Source organism: Lissotriton vulgaris, chromosome 3_1, assembly GCF_964263255.1.
Source record: "Lissotriton vulgaris chromosome 3_1, aLisVul1.2, whole genome shotgun sequence".
Lineage (NCBI taxonomy): Eukaryota > Metazoa > Chordata > Amphibia > Caudata > Salamandridae > Lissotriton > Lissotriton vulgaris.
In genome coordinates, this window is record NC_141689.1 from 698054812 (window position 1) to 698080344 (window position 25533).

At 44.5% G+C, this 25533-nt stretch overlaps 1 protein-coding gene across 1 annotated transcript in view; it reads left to right on the forward strand.

Moving 5' to 3' along the window:
- The window catches only part of FER (FER tyrosine kinase), a 1097899-nt gene that overhangs the window by 543052 nt on the left and 529314 nt on the right, over nucleotides 1-25533 (forward strand). The window contains exons 11-12 of the mRNA XM_086961004.1: nucleotides 19760-19963; nucleotides 23642-23764. Of these exons, the coding sequence (XP_086817130.1) occupies nucleotides 19760-19963; nucleotides 23642-23764 (327 nt within the window). The remainder of the gene's footprint in view (nucleotides 1-19759; nucleotides 19964-23641; nucleotides 23765-25533) is intronic.

A 25533-nucleotide genomic window follows, 5' to 3' on the forward strand; every position in this document is an offset into this window, starting at 1 on the left:
TGAGCTATAGTGCAGCGGCATCAGGGGACAGTGTCTAGAAAAGGGGCGCCTGGTGCCTTGAACAGGCGGCACTCGTTCAACCCATCAGGGTAGTGGATCTAGATGGCACGAGATAAGCATTCCAAAACACAGAAACAGGGGAAGATGGACAAGTTCACTAAACCCTTGCAGACCGGGCATCCCCATCCTGCCGGATCAGTGGGCCCACCGGATAACAGTGTCCTCCTCCAAGCGATACAATCCTCCAGGGAGGCTCTAGAGGGCAAGATTGACGAGATCAAGCTTGATGTTATTTACTTCGCCAAGACCTGCATAAAGTGGCGGAGGTGGTGACGCAGGCGGAACATTTTAAATCAGAGGTTGAAGACACCACCACTGCTCTCAGAAATGAGGTGACAACTTTGCCAGCGGCCATGAAAGACATGCTCTGGAGGGTTGACGACGCAGAAAATCGGGCGTGCAGGAATAATCTCAGTTTTCCTGGATTTCCAGAGGCCATTGAAGGGGTGGATGCTGGGGCTTACCTGCGATGGTGGTTGGTGGACGGCTTACCTGAGGCCCGCTTCTCACCATGCTTCATGATTGAAAGAGCGCACAGAATACCCAGAGCAAGACTGCCACTGGGAGCCTCTCCACGACCACTTATTGCGAAGTTTCTGAACTATGAAGATAGGGCCCTCATTCTCAGGGAGTTCAGGCAAAAAGGAGACATTCGCTTGGACAACGGGAAGATAATGGTGTTTCTGGACTACTCCCGCGAGGTACAGAAGCAACGCAAAACGTTTGATTCGGTAAAAGACAAGCTATGCCAAATGCTAATCACTTATATGCTTTTGTTCCCCGCCAAACTTAAAGTGATCTATTAAGAGAGGACGCTCTTCTTCAATACACTGAGGAGGCATGGCACTGATTGAAGGAGCGCCCCTTGCCGAGTACATCAGGAGGCGTGATGGCGCTCTCGAGGAGGATCCCTTCCAGGGACAGTACTAAGCCCAAAACGTGACGGCTCAAAGGTAGTAATACGGAGACTGCACACAGCGGAACTCAGAGAGCGAAACCATATTGTGGCAGGGGAATACCAGGATCAGCACCTCTGGCCTCCGACTCAGAGAGTTTACATCATACAGAGAAATCCAGGAGATCATCACGGACCGAGGACATTGTACGACAGAATTCTGCGGATTGCACAGATCAAGATATCACAACAGACTTGGAGGGTGAGCATCCTTTGTTAAAGAACATTACCTCCTGTAGAACCAGACAGAGACACATACAGTGACCGAGATGACCAATCAGACACCGCAAGCAGGCGCGGAAGACTGATGTGCAGAAATTGGCCCAGAGAACCGTAGGACAATCTAGAGACAGTGACCTTGCACGCCGCCCCACATGTGCTGTATATCCTTTTACTTGATTTTTGTTGTTTTCTTTTGGTGTGCTAGGATTGTTTATTTTGTGTGGGGTAAGTGATGCGGGATATCGCTGTCCGAAGGATAACAAGACCCACTAGCGGTGAGCAGGCTTTAACATCAGATAGGTGACTGGTGATCTTTGTAAAAAGACCCCAGAAGGGCAGGGGCCAGTTTGTGACAGTGAGTTCGGGGGGTGGGCGACCGACTTCTCTAATCCACACACAACTGAGTTGGTCCTGTTGACCCAAGGGATAGTCGGTTGGATGATGGAGAAGTATGGGGGTGGGGGTGGGGTTTTTACATCATTAAATGGCATCATAGTGAGTAGGCAGATATCAAAGGAATGCAGACACGGCTGGAGTGGGGTGGTGGAGATGGCCGAAATAGCAGGACAGACACAGTATACAGACGGGATGGCTACACCTAGCCCAGGGATATATTCCGTCCTCTCCTGGAACGTGAACGGGATGGGCAACAAAATTAAAATGGGGTTGGTGGTGACGTTTTTCAAACAACTGAAACCAGATGAAACGCACCTAAAGGGGGCTCTCTGTGGGTTTATAGGCCGCACGGCATACAAGACACTGGTGCACGCTGAGTTCTCTACGGGGGCAAGAGGAGTGGCAATACTGATTAGGAAGACCCCACCTTTCAGAATTGAGAGTACGTGGACAGACCCCGGTGGTACATACTTTGCGGTGAAGGGAATGTGGGACAGGAGAAACATTACTCTTATTAGCATATATGCACCACCCAGGCTGCAGAAGCAAACATTAGAAAAGCTAGCGACAGTCCTACTAGAGGCTGGATCAGATACACACATTATTGGAGGGGATTTTAATGATATAATGGATCCCATGATGGATCGTACAACGACCGCCACAGGAGGTCCTAGGGAGACGCCACTTAAAAGGTTCACAGACCCACTGGCGCACAAATATGTATGGCGCAGGCAACACCTCCAGATCAGAGCCTACTCCTTTTATTCAGGGGAACACCATGCCTTCCCACGTCTAGACTATATACTGACTCCAGTTGGAGAATTGGGAGACGCACATTAAGAGGAATATCTGGCGAAAGGCCTTTCAGATCACTCGCCACTGTGTCTTACGGTGGGTATTCGGCTGAAACGCCCAGCGGGGGACTGGAAACTTAACCTGTGGGAAATCAGAGATCTGCAGGTCGCTAAAGAAATTAGGATAGACTCTGAACTTTATTTCAGCGAGAATGTGGGGTCAGTGGACTCGGCCATTACACTATGGGAGGCCTACAAACTGGTATTGAGAGATAAAGCCCAGAACATTATTGCATATAAGAAACGAAGGGAGGGAGAACAGATTGTAGGGCTGGAATTAGAAAGCAGGTGGGTGGCACAGATACAGACTGACACCGGCCAAACCCACTACACCCCATTGGCAATAGCCAACGCATTATGAAAACTTCTATACCAAACCCGACTTGGCAGGACTTGAACAGATACAGGCCTACCTCCAGAATGTGCACCTTCCAAAGTTGGCAGATAGTGACTCACAGATATTAGATGGGACAATCACCAAGGAAGAAATTGTAACGGCCATCGGCCAGCTGAAGACTGGCAAGGTCGCTGGCCCCAATGGACTCCCTCCAGAGTTTTTTTAGCAGAATGTGGCACTCTTTTACCCACACCTCCTTCAAATGTACCTGGAGGCAGATCCGATAGGTGGCCTTCCTAGAGACTTGAGGACTGCCACAATAGTGGTGATCTAAGAGGGCAGACCACCGTAGAAGTGTAGTTCATATAGACCGATTTCCCTCATCAATATGGAAAGTAAAATACTGGCTAGAATATTAGCCACCAGACTCACTGGGGTAATTTCGGGACTCCTATATCAGGATCAATCTGGCTTTATGTCTAAGAGGTCGACAAGACACAACCTTCAGAGATTACATAACTGGTTAGAGGTGGCAACCACTAAAGAACACCCACATTTTATCCTGTCCTTGGACGCCGAAAAGGCTTTTGACCCTGTCCACTGGCCGTTTCTTATGTCAGTGCTGGAAGAGTTTGGGTTTGACCCAGTCTTTAGACAGTGGATCGCAGTTCTCAATGAAAAAACACTGGCCAGTACAAGAGCCAATTGGGTAGTGTCCAGGGAATTCCCGATAGGCCGGAGTACACGACAGGGATGCCCCCTGTCTCCCCTGCTATTTGCACTGGCCCTGGAACCGCTTGCATGTGTTATCAGGGCACATCCAGAGATAACGGGATTTCGAGGTCCAGGAGACGAGGGATTGGAAGAACGCATCTCAGTGTATGCGGACGACATACTGATGTATGTCACAAAACCGGAGACATCCATCCCTAATATAATGAATAGTTGTTGAAACATACGGAGCCCATGCGGGGTACACAATTAACTGGGGGAAATCATGTCTCTACCCGGTGGGAGGCAGTAGTGGGTGTGAAGAGTGCCTGAGTCGACCATTACCATTACTTGGTGAACCTGAGCCTGGTTTTCCAGGGACATAGTGAGCACAATGTGCGATTCATGTTCCTGTATTTTAGGGGCTGTGAGAGAAGGGAGTTTCCAGTTCTTCTCTTCCCTTGCCACTGGGGTTACATCCTCCGTAGATATTGAGGATACGGTTGCTTTCTTGTTTCTTGACCAAGTCCCTGAAGCCCTAGGTTTTGTGGGACATTCCCTGACATAATGACCCTTTTTCCCGCAAAACATGCACAGACCTAGGACTCTACGGCTTTCCCTCTCTGCTCTAGACAAAGGGGCCCTTACCGCTCCTATTTCCATGGGTTCGCTGCCTGTGTCTGTAGGTTGGCTTACCTTACGAGGGGAAAACTCAGGGCGATAGTTCCCTCTCTCTGCCTTGCGTCTCTCACCCCCTCTTTCTGTGAGCCTCCCATCCAGACGTAGGGAAAGGTTAATCATGTCAGAGCATGTGAGAGGATGAGGATCTATCTGTGCTATGACATCCTTTAAGCCCTCACGTAGCCCTTGATAGTATATAGACATTCTCTTCTCTTCAGGCCATGCTGTCTCTGTGATCAACCTGTTAAAGGTGGTGAGGTATGTGTCCAAATCCAGTCTCCCTTGTCTCAACTCTAAAAGCTCTCTGTCAGCGCTAAAGGTGGTGGCCCTCCTATCAAACACCTTCTCAAACTCTGCACGGAATGCCGTCCAGTTGGACAAGATGGCATTGTCTTTCCGCACCAGAGGCACTGCCCAGTTGGCCGCATCACTGCTTAAATAAGAAATCGCGAAAGCGACACGCGAATGATTGGAAGGGAATGAAGAAGGTTTACAAGAAAAGTGCATCAATACTTGAGTTAAAAAAACCTGAGTTTTTGTTGGATCGCCAGAATACCTCTCGGGGTTAGCCAGGGGAATGGGAGGGGGTACCGTTACCTGAATAGGATGAGCAGCAGCTGTAGCGTCAAAAGGATTTCTGGCTAACTTGTCCGCCCTGTCACGCAAAGCCGCTGCTTCAGACTTAGAGGCAATCAACTCCTGCTGCACTAAGACCAGTGCTTGAAGCACATCATCCATGGTGGCCATGATTCCCCAAAAAAATGGATCGGGTGGAACTCAATTCGTGGGCGCGTAATTCTGTCAAGATTACGTTCCACAGGATCTGGTCGTTGCTAATGGGGGTCCACCTTCTAACGTTACCAGCTCCCTGATCTTAAAACACAGGGAATTGGAACTATTAGGCGAGGGATATCCGGAACGGGGAGGGGCCTGCTGGGACAAAGGCTCTGAAACGATATAAGAACAGAATACACAGTTAAACATTGCATAGCAACAACATGACTACTCTCTTCAATTCTCGCTAAGAGTGAAACGCCTGTTGGCACATAAACACACCTGAAGCACAGAGTCAATTAATACCCAGCAGAGTATACAGAGGAAACAAGGATGGTGTCTTGGCTCTCTCCAAATGAGAGAGCCATGGACTCTCAGCAACTTCCTGAAAATACCGCAAAAGCAAAGTACACCACAGGTTCCTTAGGATTGCAACAATGTTCCATAACAACTGAAATATTGTAAAGTCATATCCAGCTTGTGACAAAAAGGAAATCAGGATGAGGTTGAATCTCAACCGCAAACAAAACAAACTTTAGAATGTGGCAGCTACCACTATAATCCACTCTTTAGAAAGATAAGTACACACAAGAATTCACGGCAGCAAGTGGTTGGCCAACACACCTTGCTCCGCTACAAACGCCGGAATGATTAATCATCTGCGGTAGCGCGTGGCCATTAACACACTGCGCTCCGCTCATAGGAATGAAGGAATGGAGAACACAGTAACATGTGGCAGCCACCGCTATGTTCCGCGATCCAGGGTTGATTAGGTGGAGCTCTGTAGGGATGCGTGGCCAGCCGACAAACAGCGTTCGTAAATCAGCAAGAGCGCAGCCATGCTGAATCACCTCGGAGCCCCGAGGACAGGAAAGAGCTGAAAGAATAACGGTAACGTGTGGTTGGATGACTCACGACGTTCCGTTATAAGTGGAGGGCGCGCTGCTAGTCGAACACTCACCCGCAGCAGCAGCATCGAGGATCCAAGAAAGCCTCTGAACAACGAGGCGGAAGTAGCCAAGCACAGTTTTGAGACCCGTTCCTACGGACCTCCAGCAAGGAACTGGAAACCAAACAGAATTACGCGCATCCGCACATGCGCGTGAGATCGATAAATACCTTCCTGTTGCAAAGGCTCATGGGACTTGTAGTTCATACGTTAGGTAGGCGCGAGGGGAGCCCGAACCCTGACAAAGGGCCTATTATTGAGCAACCCACCTAATAGTGGTGAATGACTGGGAACATACAGATCGGAACCACCCTACCTATGCACTTGAACACTCACAATTCACTGAGCATCCATACACACATGAGATCTATGGGGGAAAGGGCTCCACACATCTCCTAACAGATAGTGATAGCAATCTGGAAAAAAGTGGAACAACAGATGAAATGGGCAGATCGAGTGACAAGGGAAACTCCGCTTTGGATGGGTAACAGACTTAAAGAAATCTCAAAATTGAAAGGTTTCCGGAATTGGGACCTGCTGGGAATCAAACAGCTGAAAGATGTACTGTATCAAGGGAAACTGGTTACTTTCTCATACCTACAGACTGAGTATGCTATGTCCAAATCCCAATATTATAATATTAACAACTGATACACGCATGGCGAGCACAACATATTACACAACAGAAATTCTGGAGTATGCACCACTAGAGCGTCGCCTCCTGATGAGAGAGATAGGAGATAAGGAAGTCTCATGGACATATAGGACCATCGTCAATAACAAACCGGACTCCTTACAGAAGTTAAAGGCTAAGTGGGAACTGTATGTGGGAGAAATAGAGGATCTGAATTGGAAATGGCACTGATGCATCCTTGCGAAGTGGCCATTAAATCGCGACTACGATTGATCCAATTCAAGTATTTACACAGGGCATATTACGATAGGACACATCTACATAGAATAGGGAGAGCAGAAGAACCCAACTGCCTGTGCTGCCGAGTGCCGGAGGGAACCTTCTTCCACACAATTTGGGAAAGTTCCCAGATTCAGAGGTACTGGGTGAATCTATTAGAAGAACTAGGGGCCATTCTGGAGGGGACAATCCCCTTGAACCCGCAGTTAGTTCTGCTGGGAATTCAAATCGAGGTTGATCTTCCTAGGACAAAAGTATTGCTACTCCAACTGGGACTGGTGGTGGCAAAGCGTGACCTGGCCAGGACATGGTGGGCAGTGCTATGCCCGTCACTGACTGAATGGAAGCGAAGCATGGACATGTATATGTTGGGAGAGAAAACGACGTATCAGGCAAGGGGCTGTCCCAAAATGTTCTGGAGAATATGGAAGCCGTGGCTTAAACACTATGTATTTACGCTTACTGAATCCCATTGAGGTCTTGAGACGAGCTGGGCAGAGGGTTGGGAGAGGGGGATCAATGGGATACGATACTGTCGTCCTACTGTTTACTACTGTATAAAGAACATGATACTGTGGTATTGACGTTGAAATGTCTTCACATTCCTGATGTGAACTGTTACTGTAATGCAACTATGAAAAAGGCTAATAAATATAATTTAAAAAAATAAAAGATTGTGGGGCATATTATTTTACACAGAATTGAGGACTGGGCCCAATAAATTGATATCCTCAGTTTTATGAAGTACGGGTTCTGTGAAGGCCTTTGGACTACAGAGCAGTGTCCAAAACCTACATTTGATGATAGGGAAATGTACAATTATCGAAAAAAGAACCCTATATCTTGCTTTTAGGGATCTTAGTAGCGCCTTTGATTGGGTAAATCGCTCCACATGTTGGAGATTATTACTCCAGCTGGGCCTGCTCTACCCTATAATTGAATTCTTACCGGCACTACACCAAGGGGTTATTGCATCTGTAAGATATGGTATAGAGGGTGAGTGCACCAAATCTTTTAAGCTTTTGGGTGTTGTGTGTCGGGGGTCTTTTTAACCCCTATTTTATTTCTTTTATATATTATCGGTTTGCATCCCTTTTTAGTTTCTCAAGGAAAGAATCTTCCAATAGTGAAAGGTAAGTATGTGCCGACTTTACTTTATGCCGTTAATGCAGTTTTGCTTTCACAAATGCTTAAAGGATTTTTACGTGGCCTTATTGATGCTTTTGTTAAATACATGGATGATGTAGGCTTAAAAGTTAATATATCTAAAACACATTACATGGTATGTGGTAAGGCCCAACGTAATACCGGGCGCATTGTGATACAGGGGAAAATTATTAGCTGGGTCAATGAGTTGTCGTATTTGCGGGTAACTTTTGACTCCAGGGGCAGCTGGTTACCATGTTTATCGAAGCATTGCTCTTGCTTCAGTAACTCTGTGGGTACTGTTTTTGAGCTGGCGTCAATAGTCAGCAGCAAACCAATTTTGCCCCTATTGGAGGTGTATAAACGTAAGTTCTTACCTATTTTAATTTTTGGGGCATTTATATGGGGGTATCGGGACTTCTCCAGGTTGCAGCAGAAAGATAATTGCTTTTGTAGTTGACTGCTTGGAGTAGGGCCTGGTAGCCCCCGATTCTTTTTACATGAAGAATTAGCCTTAGGTTTGACAGAAGACAGTATCAAACTTGCACCCCTTCTGCACTGGATTGCGGTTAGGTTGAATACGCACACTAAGAGATAAATTATTTCTGACTTTGGCATGCATTCTAGGCTGTAAAATTCCATGGCTAAGCAATGTTAAGCACATTGCTAATAGATTAGGAAGGTCGGAGTTGTATTTATCTCCACATTTGCTGTATAAAAGGGAGGCTGGTTGGGCCAAAAAGAGTTTTTGAGACTTCGATGCTGATGGAGAGGCAAGGGAACTTGAGCAACAATCCATGAGAGTCTGTATTATGTACAAGACATGTTAGTGTATCAAAACTTTGCTTTCTCAGGTTAGTAATGATTGTGAAAGATCACTCTTGACCATGTACCGGCTGGGCGTTATCAGATGCAATCTATGCTTCCCTTTGGGTCAGTACGATACTAAATGTATATTGGTGTGCCCTTGTGATGGTACCTCTCCCTCAAACACTTTTTCACTTTACCCTCTTTTGTAAATATTATGAACCTTTAAGACACAGATTTGCATTAACTCTTTTTAAAGCTTTGTGGTTCTGGCAATGTAGACCTGCTTTATACTGTCATTGTGTGATAGCTAATATCCTGTTGTGTGTTGTTCTGGGAGGGGGGGGGGGCTTTTTTTAAAAATGCATTACGTTGGCCCACATTTGTGAACTTTTAATATTGCCCAGTGTAAATATTATCTTTTTATCTGATGTTTGTCTATTGTATATGATGTCTGTTCTTTTATTATTATATTTAATAATCAAAGAAAAATATTTTGATAATGATGGACTCCATCCCCCAAGGTTGGGGGATGGGGTTCCTGAAGCTTTGCTGGCCTCTTGTGTCATTGGCCGGAGGTCCCGATGGTTTCATGTGCATCATTTGTAGAACAACTTGTATGTCCAGCCCACCAGCTAGGACTCCAACTTTGCGCACATATCTTTGTTTGCCACACAAGGGGCCAGATGTAGGAAGGCTATTACCGGTCGGGAACGGCCGAATTTAACGAATTTCTGTCGTTACCGACCGGTAATAGGCTTTCCTGATGTAGGGGCCGAAATTAAGGATTCGGTAATTTAAGGAATCGGTAAATTACCGATTTCTTAAATACTGATTTGGTAAATTACCGAATTCCTAATGTAGGGAGCATTTAAATGAATGCTTATCCCCGGTTAGGATTCGTTATTTACCACCAACTACAAGTTGGTGGTAAATAACGGATAAAAACAAAAAGCAATTTTATGCAAATTGCTTCAGTGCCATGTCGCAGACATACATGCCCTTAGGGCATGTATGTCTGCAACTTGTGAACCCATACACAATTGAGGGGTGCAACAGGGTGGCAAAGTGACACCCTGCCACCCTTCAATGTTTTCCCCCCTTTTACCGAATCGGTATTTACCGATTCGGTAATTGCCATTCATTCCTATGGGCCTCCAGGCCCATGGGAATGAATGGCAATTACCGAATCGGTAAATACCGATTTTTACAGATTCTGTCAAATTTACCGAAAATTACCTACATACTATTTACCTATTCTTTAAATACTGAATCGGTAAAATTCAGTATTTAAGAATAGGTAAATAGTATTTACCTACATCTGGCCCTATGTCATGAGCTTCCACAGAGATCATTCCATGATGGTGGGCGGCCATAGTACTTCTGTGGTGTTTGTGGTGGTAGTATAAAAAACAAGGCATCTTAGACTTCTGTTTTGCTATCAATGTTATTTACTGCATTGACTTCCTATTTCCTCATCAAGTTTGCATTTGGTTTCTGCCATTGCACATTTGACATTTTTCTCTCCCCTCTTGTATTGTGATGTTGTGGTTATGTCATTTATAATGTAGGGAATGTGGTGTTCCGTTTGGGGCAGTTGGAAGGAGTTTGCACCCTGAGTAGGAGTTACAGTTCTACGCTCTGATAACTAAGGCTAAGAAAACTTCTCTAAGTAATTTGCGAGTGATTGCAATTTGTCACTCTGTGGGCTTTTCTTTTCTTCCTCATCTGTATTCCTGAAGCTCCCTCGTTGTCTCCCTCTTCTTGAGTTTTTTTTATCATTGAGGATTCCTAATTGGCACCTTTTCTATAATCGCATATGATATTTGTGGCGTTACTTAAATATTCAAGACCGTATTGTGAGTTGTTTGCTGCATCTGTTACTCAGTTGGAAGATCCAGTCGAAACTGGACAGTTTCGAATGCTTTTTTTGTTCCAGTTTCCCATTGTTCTCTTTTCCTGCTTACTGCAAGTATACTTTAAGTTTGTGTCTCAAAGTTAAACTGATGAAGGAGGTTGAGTGTCACTACCAGTACTTAAGAATTTCAATTCAGCTACCGGAAAGAATGTGCACCATAAGAGGTTCCCAACATTTTGATTTGTTAGTGGTGGAGGTTCCTCACCCTTTTAGTGCACTGGTGTCGCTGGTCTCCTCTAGTGAGGTTAGTGCAAGACCTAGTTAACCGATGGAAGCAGCAATGTAAAGAGTGGTAAGTAGCAATTTTTTGAAGAGCAAAGTTTCGACATATTTATTAGGCACCTGTCAGAGGTTACAAAGCCTCTATAAGGAAAATACATGTAACAGATTGTTGCAGAGATTTCCAATCACTCTTATCTTTGAAGAGGATGGATTTGAGCCTGAACATTCAGTTTTTCACCTAGGAAATTAACCGCACTTAAAACGTTCATAATCCAACTATTGTTCTGTGGTAGCGTATACATATTATTTTTATATGCTAATGGCTGAGATTCCTACAGAAACTCTACAATTCACTCTAAGATGGGTAGATAAGACATCACCCCCTGGCTCTGAATAAAGTGTCCAGCTGGAGTATGCATTGTCACAAGTTATGTGTGGGACTTATCAGCTTAGGTTGGCGTATCCTTAGTGGCTGGGCTATTGGGACCTTTCTGCTGTGTCTAAAACCATTCATATGTTTATTGATATGACTATAGTTATTGCACTCCATCAAATGTCAGAGATTTGGGAATGTTCAACTAATGTTCCTCCTTTTTGGAGGGGTTTCATTCTGGCGTATTACAGTGACTGAAGGTGTTGTGCATGAGCTTTAAAGTTCAGAGAATATGTATCAAGTTAACTATGTTGCATTCAGCAGCTTGAGATGGAAACTGGTGAGAACATTGTACATAAATTAACAAAAGTATCTGCGAATGCCAGTTCCTCCGTGATTATTTTGTCGTTTTACAATTGGAGAATGTTGCAATAAGGGCAGTATAAATATGCTTTGTTAATTAAGTGTAAGTGACTGCTAGTAGATATTGTATCCGTGGAACAGCTAGCTATTTTATGTATTTACCTGTCATTTATGTTGAACTCCAAAAATCTTAAAAAACGTTTCTGTACCCGTCATAAAAGCTGAAGGTTTTGAAATGGTAGTCATGACCGTAACTTTCTTGAGCCTTTTATTCATTCTTTTTGTCAGTCCCGTCCAGGATTTCGTGTTTATAGAGGTGCATGAGCATGTACTTTTAGTGAAATAGTTCTTATGGATACTTCTAACGGCAGATTCCTTACCTTGTGAATATCCCCAGGTGTCAGGTTGGTTACAGAAAATTGAAAGCAGTGCTTCTGTGCCCCGGCAAGTGATGCCATGCTACTCTGCGTCAATGCCATTCCACTCCAAAATTGACAAACTTTCAAACACTTGCCCCCAGTCACAGATCTAGGTTTAATCCATCATTATTTTGTTCGCCCCTTAACCCTACTTTGGACCCAGCCATATGCAAATCAGTCATGACCCTTCTACCCATGGCAACCTTCCAACCCGAACTGCCAAACTGGCTCTTCCCTGGACTAGAAACAAGCATCCTGGGGCTGGTGTCCTTCGATGTGGATCCTTAGCTCCACCCCTTCTTTTTCTTCACTTTTCTTTCAAATGTTTCAGCTGTGCATTGAATGTTGGCCCGAAGGCTACAGGCTTTAAGCTTTGTGGGGACTGTTGCAAACAGATATCTATGACCGATTTGCTCAAGGTGTGCTTTGGTCCTTTCGTTCATCGCATGACGCCAATGTCTGCAATCACTAGGCCGATCTTCCTCGCTGCCGAAGTCTTCAGGTAAGTTGAAGAAACACAGTAAATCCAAGTGTGAATTGGCTCCTTCCTGTCAATCTTTGGAGAAGACGTAAGGACGTCACTGGATCTACTAAGTCACCATTTTCTTCTCTGATGCACCCAGGCCCATTGGCATCCTCACAGCTAGTCTAAGCCTTTCTTGAGGCTATGCTGTTCATCTTTGTCAGGCTTCTGGTTCACTTCGGCACACCTGTGGGCCCCAAGGATCTGCAGGTCCCTCCAGCCAGATTACCACAAGCAGATTCACCCTTGATGGCATCTGTAAGCCTCAAACCCACCTCTGATTCTGTACTGGGAACATAGTAGGACCCCCCAAACCATTGGTCTGTGATACTCCAAGATGGCTTCTGCTCGACCGAGGCAACTTCCAGAGCTTGACATGCTACAGTCTCTAATGGACCATTCGAAACTCGGATACAGCCCCACTACCATGCTGTTGGATGCATACATTTCATAATGTTTGCTTTGACTCTGAATAGAGCCAGTCGTATGGAGATGACGTTGCAGGGGAGGGGGAAGGAACTTGCCCCTTCTTGTGATGCAGATGACTGGTACATGGAACTGCAGGAGGCCAGTGGATTGGATACCTCAGCCGACACTGGGTTGGTTTTCCCCCGGACCAGCAAAGGAGGAGAGTATTTCTTTTGCCGTAGTATTTTAAACAGCTGATGTGATCCTTGATCTTCACATACCTACTAAGTATGTTAAAACTGACATTCTCACAGAGATCCCTACGGCCTGACCAATCACCAGCCGAACCTTTTTTGCCCTTTAATAAAGCCCTTACAGACACACTTTGGGTCATTGGGCTAAACGTGTCTGGCCCTCCGGACAACTGACAAGTCACCTGTCGCCATAGACCTGCTCCAGATTTTTTGACCTAGTATCCAGCATTGAAGAGCTTGGTGGTAAAGGCGCCCATTAGTAAAGTATACCGTAACGCCTTTCCAACCATTCCCTCCCTGACAGGGAATTGATATTAGTGGAAATTTTTGGCACCCTTATGTTTTCTCGGCCAGTCTTGCCCTAAGGTGATTTAATGTGAGCTGCCTACTGGGGCATTATGATCACGCACTTTGGGGCATGGTGGGTGAGATCTCACCTATGATTCCAAAAGACCCTTGACCTTCACTAGGCCATTCCATTAACAATGGGATGAATGCAGCCAAATTTGTCATACACTCGAGACTCGACACCACAAAAATGATTCGACAGGGCTATGGGACTAGCATGGTTCTTTGTCGGGTTCGAAAAATCAACTCTCCCGCGCACATTTGAGAGCCAGATTCAATTACGGTGAGCTACTTCTAGGTCCTACTTGCCCTTTCTGGCGAGTAAGAGGCTAAACTGACTTTTGACCTGTGTCTCAGAAAGCAGAGGAAATGTAACACCTGCAGGTGACGCCTGCAGGTACTCCGGTCCTGCTTACTCTCTCTTTTTCGGGGATCCTCAGGTCCCAAAGCATTTTAGAAATTGCTGTTTGCCATCTTTTAATATATTTGAATGTTTACTCATTTTATTTATTTTAAAAAATAATGTGTTTAATGCTTACCTGATTGCTGCCGGGACTCTAGATTTGGCCGCACACCCCATTGCACAGCGGTATCTACCGTTTACTGTGAAGAGTGATTAGGCAGTGCCATTTTTGCTCCTTGGCCGGCTGGTCCAGGGGCGGAGACTGGGAGGTTAGCGCTCTAGTGCGCTGCATCCCTCCACCTTTCTTAACCAGCATGCCTCCGGTCCCGCGCAGCTGGTGCGCTGACGGCTCGCCCAAGGCGAGCCCGTCTGCGCCAAGTCCGCGTCTGGGGCCGGGGATGCTTTTTGTGCTATACAGTTTGCTGGCGCTATCAGGCGTTATTCAAGGGCGTACTTGTTGGATATCGGTAAGAGAAATCCTCCTTGTTGCCCTCATGTCTGGAAATCCGAAAGGCTGTCAAAAAAAGGGCCCTTAATTTGGAGAGGGTGCGGTCTCCTTTTTAGGGGTGGGGTGGTAACCAGTATTTCCCCCCATCTATCAGTCTTATTCACACCCACAAAAAGAGGCCTCTGCAGGGTTTTCCTATAAACTCCAGGTCCCTCATAAAGAACAATATTGCTTTTAAAGATTTTGTTCTTCAACATGCCCCAGATTGGGTTTTCTTAACCGAAACATGGGCAAATGACTCATCTGGTCCCGAGCTCGTGGAGGCTATTCCCCCGGGATACTGCTTTTTCGAGAATGGGCAGGGCGGGACGACGCGGAGGCGGTCTGGGCATCCTGGTCAGGGATACCTTTACCTGCCGGACAAAGCCTCTCACCTCTACTCTTAATGCCTATCAGGCACTTTATTTCTCCATAAACTTCACTCCCACAGAAACTTTCTCTGGGATTGTCTGTTATAGGCAACCAAGGCCAAGGGCTTCGTTTGGCCAGGACTTATGCAACCTTTTAGAACCTTATCTGGAACGTACTAATCTCACGCTTCTTGGAGATTTTAATTTTAATTTAGAAAACTATACAAATCATGATACCCTTACACTTTTAGAGGTCTTGAATGACTGTGGCCTACATCAATTAGTGAAGTCCTCCACCCACATCGCTGGTAATACCCCTGATGGGATCTTTTCAAATGATGACTGCATTTTTGTGAATGTGCCCGTTCCTCTTTCTTGGTCGGACCACTGTGCCGTTCCTTTTGAGTTAAAGGCCACTACGTTAGGCACTTTTCAAAAGGCACAACCCAAAACAGAAGAAAAACGCAATCTCACTTTGATCTCCTATGAAATGGTCGCTAATTTTCTCTCTAACTCACAGACCCTGGACTTTTCTAACGCGGATATTGCTGCGGTTGACCTCGTCGAAAGAATTTCAAACATGATGGATACCCTTGCCCCTAAAAAATCTCACCATTCTGCTAGATCCAAGCCAACCGCTCCCTGGTTCTCTGATCGGTTATGTGAAATGAAGCATGAGTGTAGAAGGAAGTAAAGACTCTGGCAGAAGGACCTGGCATCGTCAGGCAGGTAGTCCCACAAACAATCTTTGATTCACTACCTGCAGCTGGTCCAAAATGCCGCCGCAAGGCTTGTTTTGAATCTTCCCTAAGCATCATTCGGTCTCATCTTCTCTGTCTGCTGCATCGGCTTCCGGTAGACCATAGAGTTCTGTTTAAGACCCTTTGCCTCACCCACAACACATACTATGGCCGGGGCCCATCTGGCCTAATAGCCAATATTAAAAGGTATACGCCCTCAAGGAACCTTAATTCAGAAAACCGTAATCTCCTCGTGGTTCCGAGGTTTAAAAGATTGAGGTGGGGGGGGGGAGAGCTTTCTCGCTGACTGCTGCCAAGGCGTGGAACTCTCTCTCTGTTTCCCTCTTGGGACAACAAGGACGTTCTGTTTTTCGCAAGTCCCTTAAGACCTGGTTGTTTTCCAAGAGCAGGGTCTAAGTACGATTTTCGAAGTTGTCTGTGGGCGGTCCGTACACAGCGCCTTGACGCCCTTGGGCTTAGTTTACGCTATACAAATTGCTCATTCATTCATTCATTCAGATTTAAAGGCATCTTTATTGCTCAGAAAGCGAATGCGCAATAAAAATGCCTTTAAATCTTGTTAACTTGTCACATTTACTCCGCTTCCAGAAACTGAGCTCAAGTGTATTTTAGTTAGGTCGTGTACATTATTTAGGTTACTGGACCTGCAGGTGCAGTAAAAATTCAATGATTTTTAAAGGCCTGCTTTGGCATCACACATGGATGAGGTCCATTGGTGTCTCCAGGGATTTCCACTTGTCTTTAATGGATATACATTTTGATGGACCCCCCTTTTGGCGAAAAGGTGAACTCTACCCTTGAATATTTGAAAGAAAGTTGAGCTACAGCATGTTCTCAGTGCCTCTCGGCTCTAGTCCGACAATCGCCATATTCCAGGGTACGTTGTATTGACAGTGCTGGCCAAGTCCTCAACACGTGCACAACCAGCCTTTTCGGGATGAGGGCCATAGGTTCCGCAGACAACGGCCTCGTTATTAGGACAGTGATCCTCTCAATCTTCTGTCCCTCCAGCAATAACTTCAAAGCCTCCTTAGTTCACCCTTAGTGGCACACAGCCATATTGTGATAGGCAGGCTCAGCCCATTCCTGTAGGAGTGCTAAAACATCTCAACCAACAAATGAAGCCTGCAGATTGTCCAACAGGGCTAAGCCCTGCCATTCCTTCTCTACCCATCACACCTGCTATCTACAGCATAACACTTGTCGGAGAGAAATCTGCCCCTTTTAGGGCAGGAAATAAGGCTCTTTTGGAGAAAGTATCCATTGAGAGGGTACCGGTCTCGGATGTAGGGCCTGGGCGTTTTTCTTACTACTTCCTTTTGCTAAAGAAGGGCGGAGGCCTCTGCCCTACTCTGGAGCTTCATCCTCTAAATGCCTTCATTTGCAATGAAAAATTTAAGTTAATAACTCTGGCACAAGTTCTATCTGCCCTGGATCCCGGAGACTGGACAGTGGTGTTGTACATACAGGATGCTTATTTTCACATACTCACCCTCCAGGTGCTACCTGCAGTTAAAGGTGTGCCTAGAGCACTTTGATTTGTCTTTTTCTTTTTCAGCCCCTTGGGTGTTAACTATTGTGATGGTGCTGATGGATGCCCATCTGAGGTGTGTGGGGGGGAGTTTCCAGTCTTCCCCTAACTCAACGATTGTCTGTTGAAGACGGACTCGCCACAGTTTGCCACAGACCACCTCCAGAGACCGATGAACTTGTTGATGGCAGTGGGGTTCTCAATCAACCTGCCGAAGTTACACATGACTCCTTCCCAGAGGCTCCCCTTCATAGGAGCCATCCTTCATATGATGCGCTATTGTGCCTATCCTCTGAAAAAAGAGTCTAAGACATTCAGGCTGTGATCACAATGTTTAAACCTCTGTCTTGGGTCTCAGTAAGGATGGCTTCGAGTCTTCTTTGTCTACTAGCCTCTTCATTTTGCTTGATGACCATGCCACGTGAGATTTACAGTAATAGTAGGCCCAGCACCAGGAGAAACTGGTCTGATTACATCCAGGTTTCAGAGTAAAGATCTGCAATTGTGGGTGCTCGACCGCAATTGGACCAGTTGCTGACCCCTCCCCCACCCAGAGTTGCTGGTAGTGACGGATGTGCTACTACTGGGTTGGGGAAACCATCTTGGAGATTTAGATATCCGAGGACTCACCCCCACATCAACTTACTGGATTGGAGGGCAATTTACTTGCTGTTGAAGGCCTTCCTGCCCACCATCCATCCAACCTAAGCTGGTGCAGGTTCTCACAGACAAAACACCGCCTTGTGGTACTACAACAAGCAGGATAGTTGTAGGAAGAGTCCTATGCCGAGAGGCTCTACGCCTCTGGAGCTGGCTGGCTCATCAGGGCATTTGCCAGGTGTTGACGTACCTGGTGGGATCTTTAAACAACAGGGCAGAGAAACTCAGTCAATGACACCTAGCAGATCATGAATGGCAGTTGTATCTGTAGGTGGCATGAGGCATCTTCCAACAGTGCAGAGAATCCTGGTTAGATCTGTTCACTGCCACCAAGAAAGTACAATGTCTACACTTCAGCACACTGAAGTTTCCCAGAAAGCTCTCTTGGTGATTCATTCCTCAAATAGTGGAGCTTGGGACTACTATATGCCTGCCCTCCTTGTCCTCTCTTGCCCCAAGTTCTGAACAAGACCAGGAACAACCGGGCTCAAGCCATCCTCTTGACACTGGATTGGGCCATGAGAGTGTGGTACCTGGGACTTCTGTGCCTAAGCATCTGCCCTCCGATCACGATTCTCTGTGGGAGGATCGCCCATCGCAACAGCAGGGCAGGGTCATACACCCGAGCCTGCACATTCTGCACCTCCATGTGTGGAGATTGATTGACATCATTTGAGTTCTTTTGATCTCCCTTGCGAGGTTGTTGGTGTTGTCCTTGTTCAAATCACTGCTTGTGATGCTTTTTTATACAAGGTTTGCAACGTGTTTCCACCAACTCCCTTTGTAATGCCACTACGGGATTTGAATTTAGCCCTCGCCTTCCTGATGTGTATCCTTTTCAAACCAATGCACAGCTTTTCATTCTTGCTGCTTACCCTACAAACGGTGTTCCTGGTGATGCTGTCTGCATGCCGGGGGAATGAACTTCACACCCTTTTAGTCCCACATCCTCATAACACCTTTTTCCTGAACATACTGATGCTACTGACTCATGCTGCTTGCCTACAAAGTTGGGTGCACCTTTTCTCATCAGACAAGCCATTTATCTGCTGTTCATTTTTTGCTCCTACTCATCCCTAGAAAAAGAAAAAAAATACTCCACTGTCTGGATCCAAAGAGGGTGCTCAGCCTTTACATTGATCGTACTAAGGAACATGTTTTGACCTTTTGCTCTTTGTGGGGTTCTCTGGGGCAAAGAAGGACAAGGTAGTGCAGAAACAGATCATCTCTTGATAGATAATCCTCTGCATGAAGATCTGCTATGCATTGACTTAGACATAGGCTCCAGAAAACCTATGGCTCGTTCCACCAGAGCAAAAGCTTCCATCCCTGTGTTGCATGTGGAGTGGCTGTCCTGCATATTTGTTAGGCATCTCTGTGGGCATCAGTACACATGTTCCCAAGTCTCTGCTGACCCACATCCCCAACTAACGAGGTTACTTACCTTCTATAACACTTTTTTGGGGTGTATACTCTATTTTACCACAGATTCCTCAGAGCTCTTTTACCTTCCCATTCTGTGTTATGGGCTAATCAGTCTAAAAAACATTCCAACCTAGTAGTATACTAACTGCTTATTTCAGTATGCTGATAGGCTTCATATCTGATGGTGCAAAAGAGTTCATGAAAGAAACTGACCTCATTGCTCAAGGGTGGCACTTTTGTGCTGCTCCATTAATCACTTCTAGAGTTCAATGGCGACAAGTGGAGTCGCACATTACCACCTGCTGACACCTAGAAACACTGCTCCAGATGAGCCTGAGGATATTCAAAAGGTGAGAAATCTGTGCCTAGATTGAGTGTACACCAGAAAGAGCCTTACCGAACACAAGTAACTTGTTAAATATACATATATAAACATTGGGCTTTATGATACTTACTGTTCCTTTTCTTCTTTTTCCTTCTCAATCCAGTTCTTCGATGTAATAGCAACGAGCGAGAAGCCATTGGCAGAGCAGGACTGGTATCACGGTGCAATCCCTAGAGTTGAAGCCCAAGAACTTTTAAAACAGCAAGGGGATTTCTTGGTGCGAGAGAGCCATGGGAAGCCTGGTGAATATGTACTTTCCGTATTTTCGGATGCACAACGGAGGCACTTTATCATACAATATGCTGATGTAGGTCTTTGTGGTAACATATTATTAATTGTGTTATGATAAACTCCATATATTTTCACAGATGTTTGATGAATCTCAGTACATTTGTATGTCAGTTATAACTTTAGTAATTATTTTTTTATCGCTGTGCGTCCTCAACAGTGATCATCCAAATATAACTTTTAAGATGAGAGACCCAAAACCAGAATCCAATCCACTGCTAAATATAATAATGGTGATGGAGCTGGTTGAGGCTGAACATTATTCAGAAGTATATTAAGTGCCCTGCCTCTCTCTTCACGGATTCACTGTTGCATGTAAAATGAAAACACGCACTACATCCCAACCTAGTTGGTATACATGTAATATCTTCAGTAAGAAATGCCTCTTGCCTCCTTTTCTAATTGCAGAGATTATAGTTCTGTACTATAGGACAAACTTTCAGTAATATGTTCCTTGGATCTAATAAATGTTATAGACAAATGTAGGTTGGCAGTAGTTTGCAAGTTTGAAAGGCAAACAGAGTTGCTTTATTAATGATATGGTACACATTTTCCTTCCCGGGGTCATTATAAGACATACACCCAAAAGAAAAAAGATAGGAATCCACATCAAAGCAAATGTTAGTAGCAATAATCAGTTCAGTCTCCTTCATTTATCAATCTAGTTGACGAAGTTTGTTTTCTTTTTTATGTCGATGGTTATAGGACTCCGTGTCAGACTGTTTTTTCGCAGTCTACTTACAAATTTGCCAACATAAGCTCAGCCTAGGTCTTTTCAAACAATTGGTTAAAAAGTTTAAAAGGTTTTAAACACATTGTTTCTTTTAATGCCATCATCAAAACAAAACATTTTGGGAGGTTACCCTCGGCTTTAACCTTCCAAAACATAAGCTGATAAACAAAAATTAAACACATTTTTGTGATAAAAAAAACCTAAATATGTGGAAGTTTTAAATCTACACATCAATAAAAACAAGACCTGATGATGATTCTTTAATACTTGCTTTACTTGTATATTTGGCCAGTGAAATAGTTTGATTTCATGGCAAATTTTTCATGCTTTTGACACATTTGCCATATAAACAGTTGTCTCTTGCAAATTCAACACATTTCAGAAAGATACATTGTTTTATCTCAGACAGACCATAGAGGACAGGGCATCTTGTACCCAAATCATTTTAGTCCATTGCAAAAAACTCTTTCATAACGCTTTTAGATGTCTAACAAAAACCTCTTATAACAACAGGCAAGCCAATAAACTGTGAAATTAATCTCCTTTTCATCAGGATTACAAGCAAATCAAAAGAGATCTTCCACTGCATCCAAGAATGGTGGATCATACTTGAGATGCAGGGTGGTCTTGACTGCTGCACACTTCCTCTCCAAGACTGCTACTATCCGAACAATAGGAGCATTTTCCTCTTGAAGAAAATTAGAGGTTGTAGTCTTCTGGGTGGAAAGGAGATTCACTACAAATCTATATGAAACCTGTTCATGCCGTACAAGACCTTAGCGTCTCCTGACAATTCTTACTTCCTGCTTTTGGTAAGGAAAAAAGGTTAGTTCTTACTGAAGAGACCCCCAGAGGGACTGGCTGGTCCTCTGAATCTACTGCTCTTCCCGCGTGTGGGGTCTCCTCCCCTTGTGGGGAATTTTTTTTACTTATCCTGCCACTGCCTGCCTCCTTTGGCCCCTTACCCTTTTTGTAAGCATGGGGAATTAAAAAGACCAGCCAAGAGCCTTGCCTACACCAGACCCTGTGAAAACGTTTGGCCCAAAATTGTTTTGATGGATGTCTAGGCATTGTCTAGAGAGGACAATATGGCAAAGTATTGCCCTATATCAAGGGTTCTCCAAGCAGGACGCTCTCTGCGAGCAGACCTGCCTTTCTGCTAGCCAAATTCCTTAATTCTGCGTCCATTTTGCTGAAGAGAGATGGCTCACTTGGCATTCCCAAGGGAATATATCACCTGCTGAGGGAAATAAGATCACTCAACTCTTTGGTTTCCTTGATCACATCAAGATGTTTGCTACTTAGCCCAGAACTATCCAATAGCTATTCCAATCAAGACGTATACAATTTTTCAATACTCTTCCTTGGATCTTTAACAAATTTCACCTGGAAAGTGACAATCTTGTCATCTATTCTGAGATTGTGGGCTACTGTACCCACAAAGACAGGTGTGGGAATTCCACCGCAGTGACGCTAGACTTCCTTGTCCATTGCTTTTTTTACCTTTTATATATGTATTGCACCACTTTATCCACCAGAACCTGCTTTGAGTGCTTTGGGTGGCATATGTCTTCAGGTTCTAAAATGTCTGACCTTGTGCACTTGTCAGTGTCCCCTGATTCTCCAAACTGTGCCATTCAGAACCAAAACCAGTCATCTTGGACGCAGTTTTTACTTCAACTCTTCCTCCTACACCCTTTGAGAATCCCTTTACCCAGGCTGATCATGAGAAGTTTCACATAAGGGCAGGTTAGCGAATTCAGAGGACTAAAGCTTCAATCTTTCCTGGGAAAGGAGTTATAATAGATTCAAAGGATTTACTTGAGAAAGCCTTCCTCAGCTAGTCTCGTTCGAACAGTTGCCCCTCATGGTCATACTTCCTCTTAGCCTTCCCAATGGTAGTAAGCACCACAGTCTGTTGGGATTCTGGGGGCATTTGGGCCCAAGATTCTTCCCTCTGAGCAAGGCGTACACTGCGCCATAGCCTTTTCTACTGAGGACTAGAAGGCCTCTGTCTGCCCTTAGTCAAAAGAAAAATGCACTTGTTCTTCAACTACCTCCTCAAAGAGGTTCTCATTCCTGTGCCCTGCCAAACCAGAACAATTATGGGGCATAGGTGTGTGCATACCTGTCAGGCAAACCCCTGTTACATTACTCTGTTGAAGGGTAACTCCCCCATCCGTGCTTAAAAACAGCAATTATTCTGCTTTTGCTTGTCATAAAACCAGTGTTCTTCGTCTGAGGCAATCTCAGTGGGAGTTCGCAAGGAAACCCTATCAGGCCTCAAGGGAACCATAGATGTCCAAAGGCAAACCAGCTTGTTGTTGGTTCACAGACTGCTGACTTGTCTTCCGCTAATTCTGGAACAAAGGATCTGGACAGAGGAAAGAATGGACTAACGAGTGTGGTACATCTAGATGCCGTTCGATGAGCTGCAACAAGTTCCAGTCCCCTCACCTTGCCAGATGCTGAACTGATCAGAGACACCAAGGATTCCCTCACCTCACCCTGGCAATGTGCTCCGGCTGTGATATGCAAGACACTCTCAGTCGGAAGCGCTTCCATTGGACAGTGTGCAATACCTTAAAATTTATCTGAAATCGCGACAACATTTCATGCTGTTCAAATGATGACACTAATATATATCTAAATCCAGTTCGCCTTCACAACCTGCCCTTTGATCTCAGAATGTTCTAATCTATCAACTGGCCAAAACAAATACTCCGAAAGGCATTATGCTCTAATTTATTTTAATCTTCAGGGATTTGTGTAATCTCCAGGACATCCTTACAGTTAGCATTGTATCCAAATCACTGATTGTCTTGGAAGAAGTATAGATTGTACCAGCTAGGCTGAATTGGCTAGCATTTATTGCTTATAAGAGTGATTCTTGCACTAATTAATAGTTTGTTTATTTGTATTTGTTAATTTGTAATTTGTGATATGCTTGTTTTATCTTTGCAGAATCAGTATCGATTTGAAGGAACTGGCTTTCCAACTATTCCACAACTTATAGAACACCACTACACAACTAAACAAGTTATCACAAAAAAATCGAACGTAGTTCTGCTCAACCCTGTTGTCAAGGTAAGTTTGCTTCTTTTACCAGTCTCTTGAAGTGTTCATAATCACATGTTCGCTTGACTGAGAAAGGTCAATCAGATGTAGACTTACATATGCATGTTTAACTGTAGAAAGTAAGATGGGCTTCATCTTTAATGATGATGCCAGATGGTTGGTAAACCTATCCGTGTTTTTTTTAATGTCATTCTGTTTGTTACGTTTATATAGCTCTAACACTACCGCAAGGCTGCTTAAACATGCAGTACAGAATAGGGAGGTAGGCTAACAGTGAAACAGGCGGGAACATCAGAACCCAAGAGTCATTCTATTAGCTGATGTTTGAAACTGATGATGCAGTCCTGTATGATACAGATAAGCGTACATACCTAGGTTTCCTGAAACTTTGAAAGTCTGCTTTCAGACTGAAGGATAAAGGCAGACTATTCCACGGAATTCATCCTTTTGTGTGATAAGGAAGCAATGGGGTGACATTTAGAATGGGTAAGATGTGTTCATTGTGTTCTCATCCAAGCATGAGCCTGGCATCCTCATTCTCTGCTCTTTGGAGCATGATTTTCATTTTGTCAGGGTGACCTGCATAGATTACATCAGAGTGGTGATTATGAAGAAGATCACTGGTTAGACACTGGCCACCTATGATACAAGACTAGCATATTTCAGTCTTTCACTTTCAAAAATGGCAGGAAACATGTACACTACAATTTGATATGCTAGTGTGAAAGAATCAATACATAATTTACAATACTTCTTGATTAAACATAGTTTTTCCTTCATTCCTTCTTTGCTATCACCATTTGGATCTACATTAATTTTCTCAGAGAAAATTCTGCTGTCTTCCAAGCTGACCTAAGCCGCTGTAAGCCTGCACTATTAATTCAGTAAATGCCATTGCATTGTTGATGCTTTGATAGTCTGATGAGATATAAGATAAAGCTCTTTTGCAGGATCGGGAGTGGTGGTCACCTCAAGAACGTATAAGATAATATGCCTCTAACAAACTCACATTTTCAATAAATCAAACTGCAGAATTAATTAAATAAGCCCTCTTGCGATGAAGTACAAGTTAGAAGCCATGAAGGTTTATTAAAAGTTTAAAGGGCACAATATAGTCAGTCTCAAAATCTGTCAATAATGCATTTAGGGAATTATCATAAGGTTCAGTCATATGGAGCAAAACACTCAGAAGTATACTGAATCCTAAGTTTGAGGCAAGCTGACAAGGGACTACCCTGTAAGAATCAAGAGATGATTCATTGTTCACCTCCAAAATCATCACTTTTTATAATTAAATGCACAGTAGAGAACCATACAGTCACCATTAAGTGGCCAGACTATTGCAAGACTCAACCAATCAGAATTAAAAGCAACAATACCAAGCATCATCCCCTAAATAAATATTTATTAGTCCCCTCTTGACCTAATGTCATTGGCTGTGACAAATCAAGTTATACTTAAAACAATGACATTTATACAGGGCAGGGAGCAATAGGATAGATCACAGTTTTTTGTGGATTAATTCAAAGGCCAAAATAGGAACCAAAGGTGTCTAGGATCAGAAGCGCGCTGGGGGCCTGAATCTCTAGATTGTCCAAAAATAGGACATTGTTGGCATACAACAAAATTGTATCGTACAGACCCTCAGACTACTGAAACCCTCTAGTGAGCACATCTAATCAGACTCATGTAGTTAGTGGTTCAATTACTAGCGCAAACAGGTAGAGGGGACAAGGGTCAACTTTGAAGGGTGCCTCTTTCCACCGGGAACCACTAAC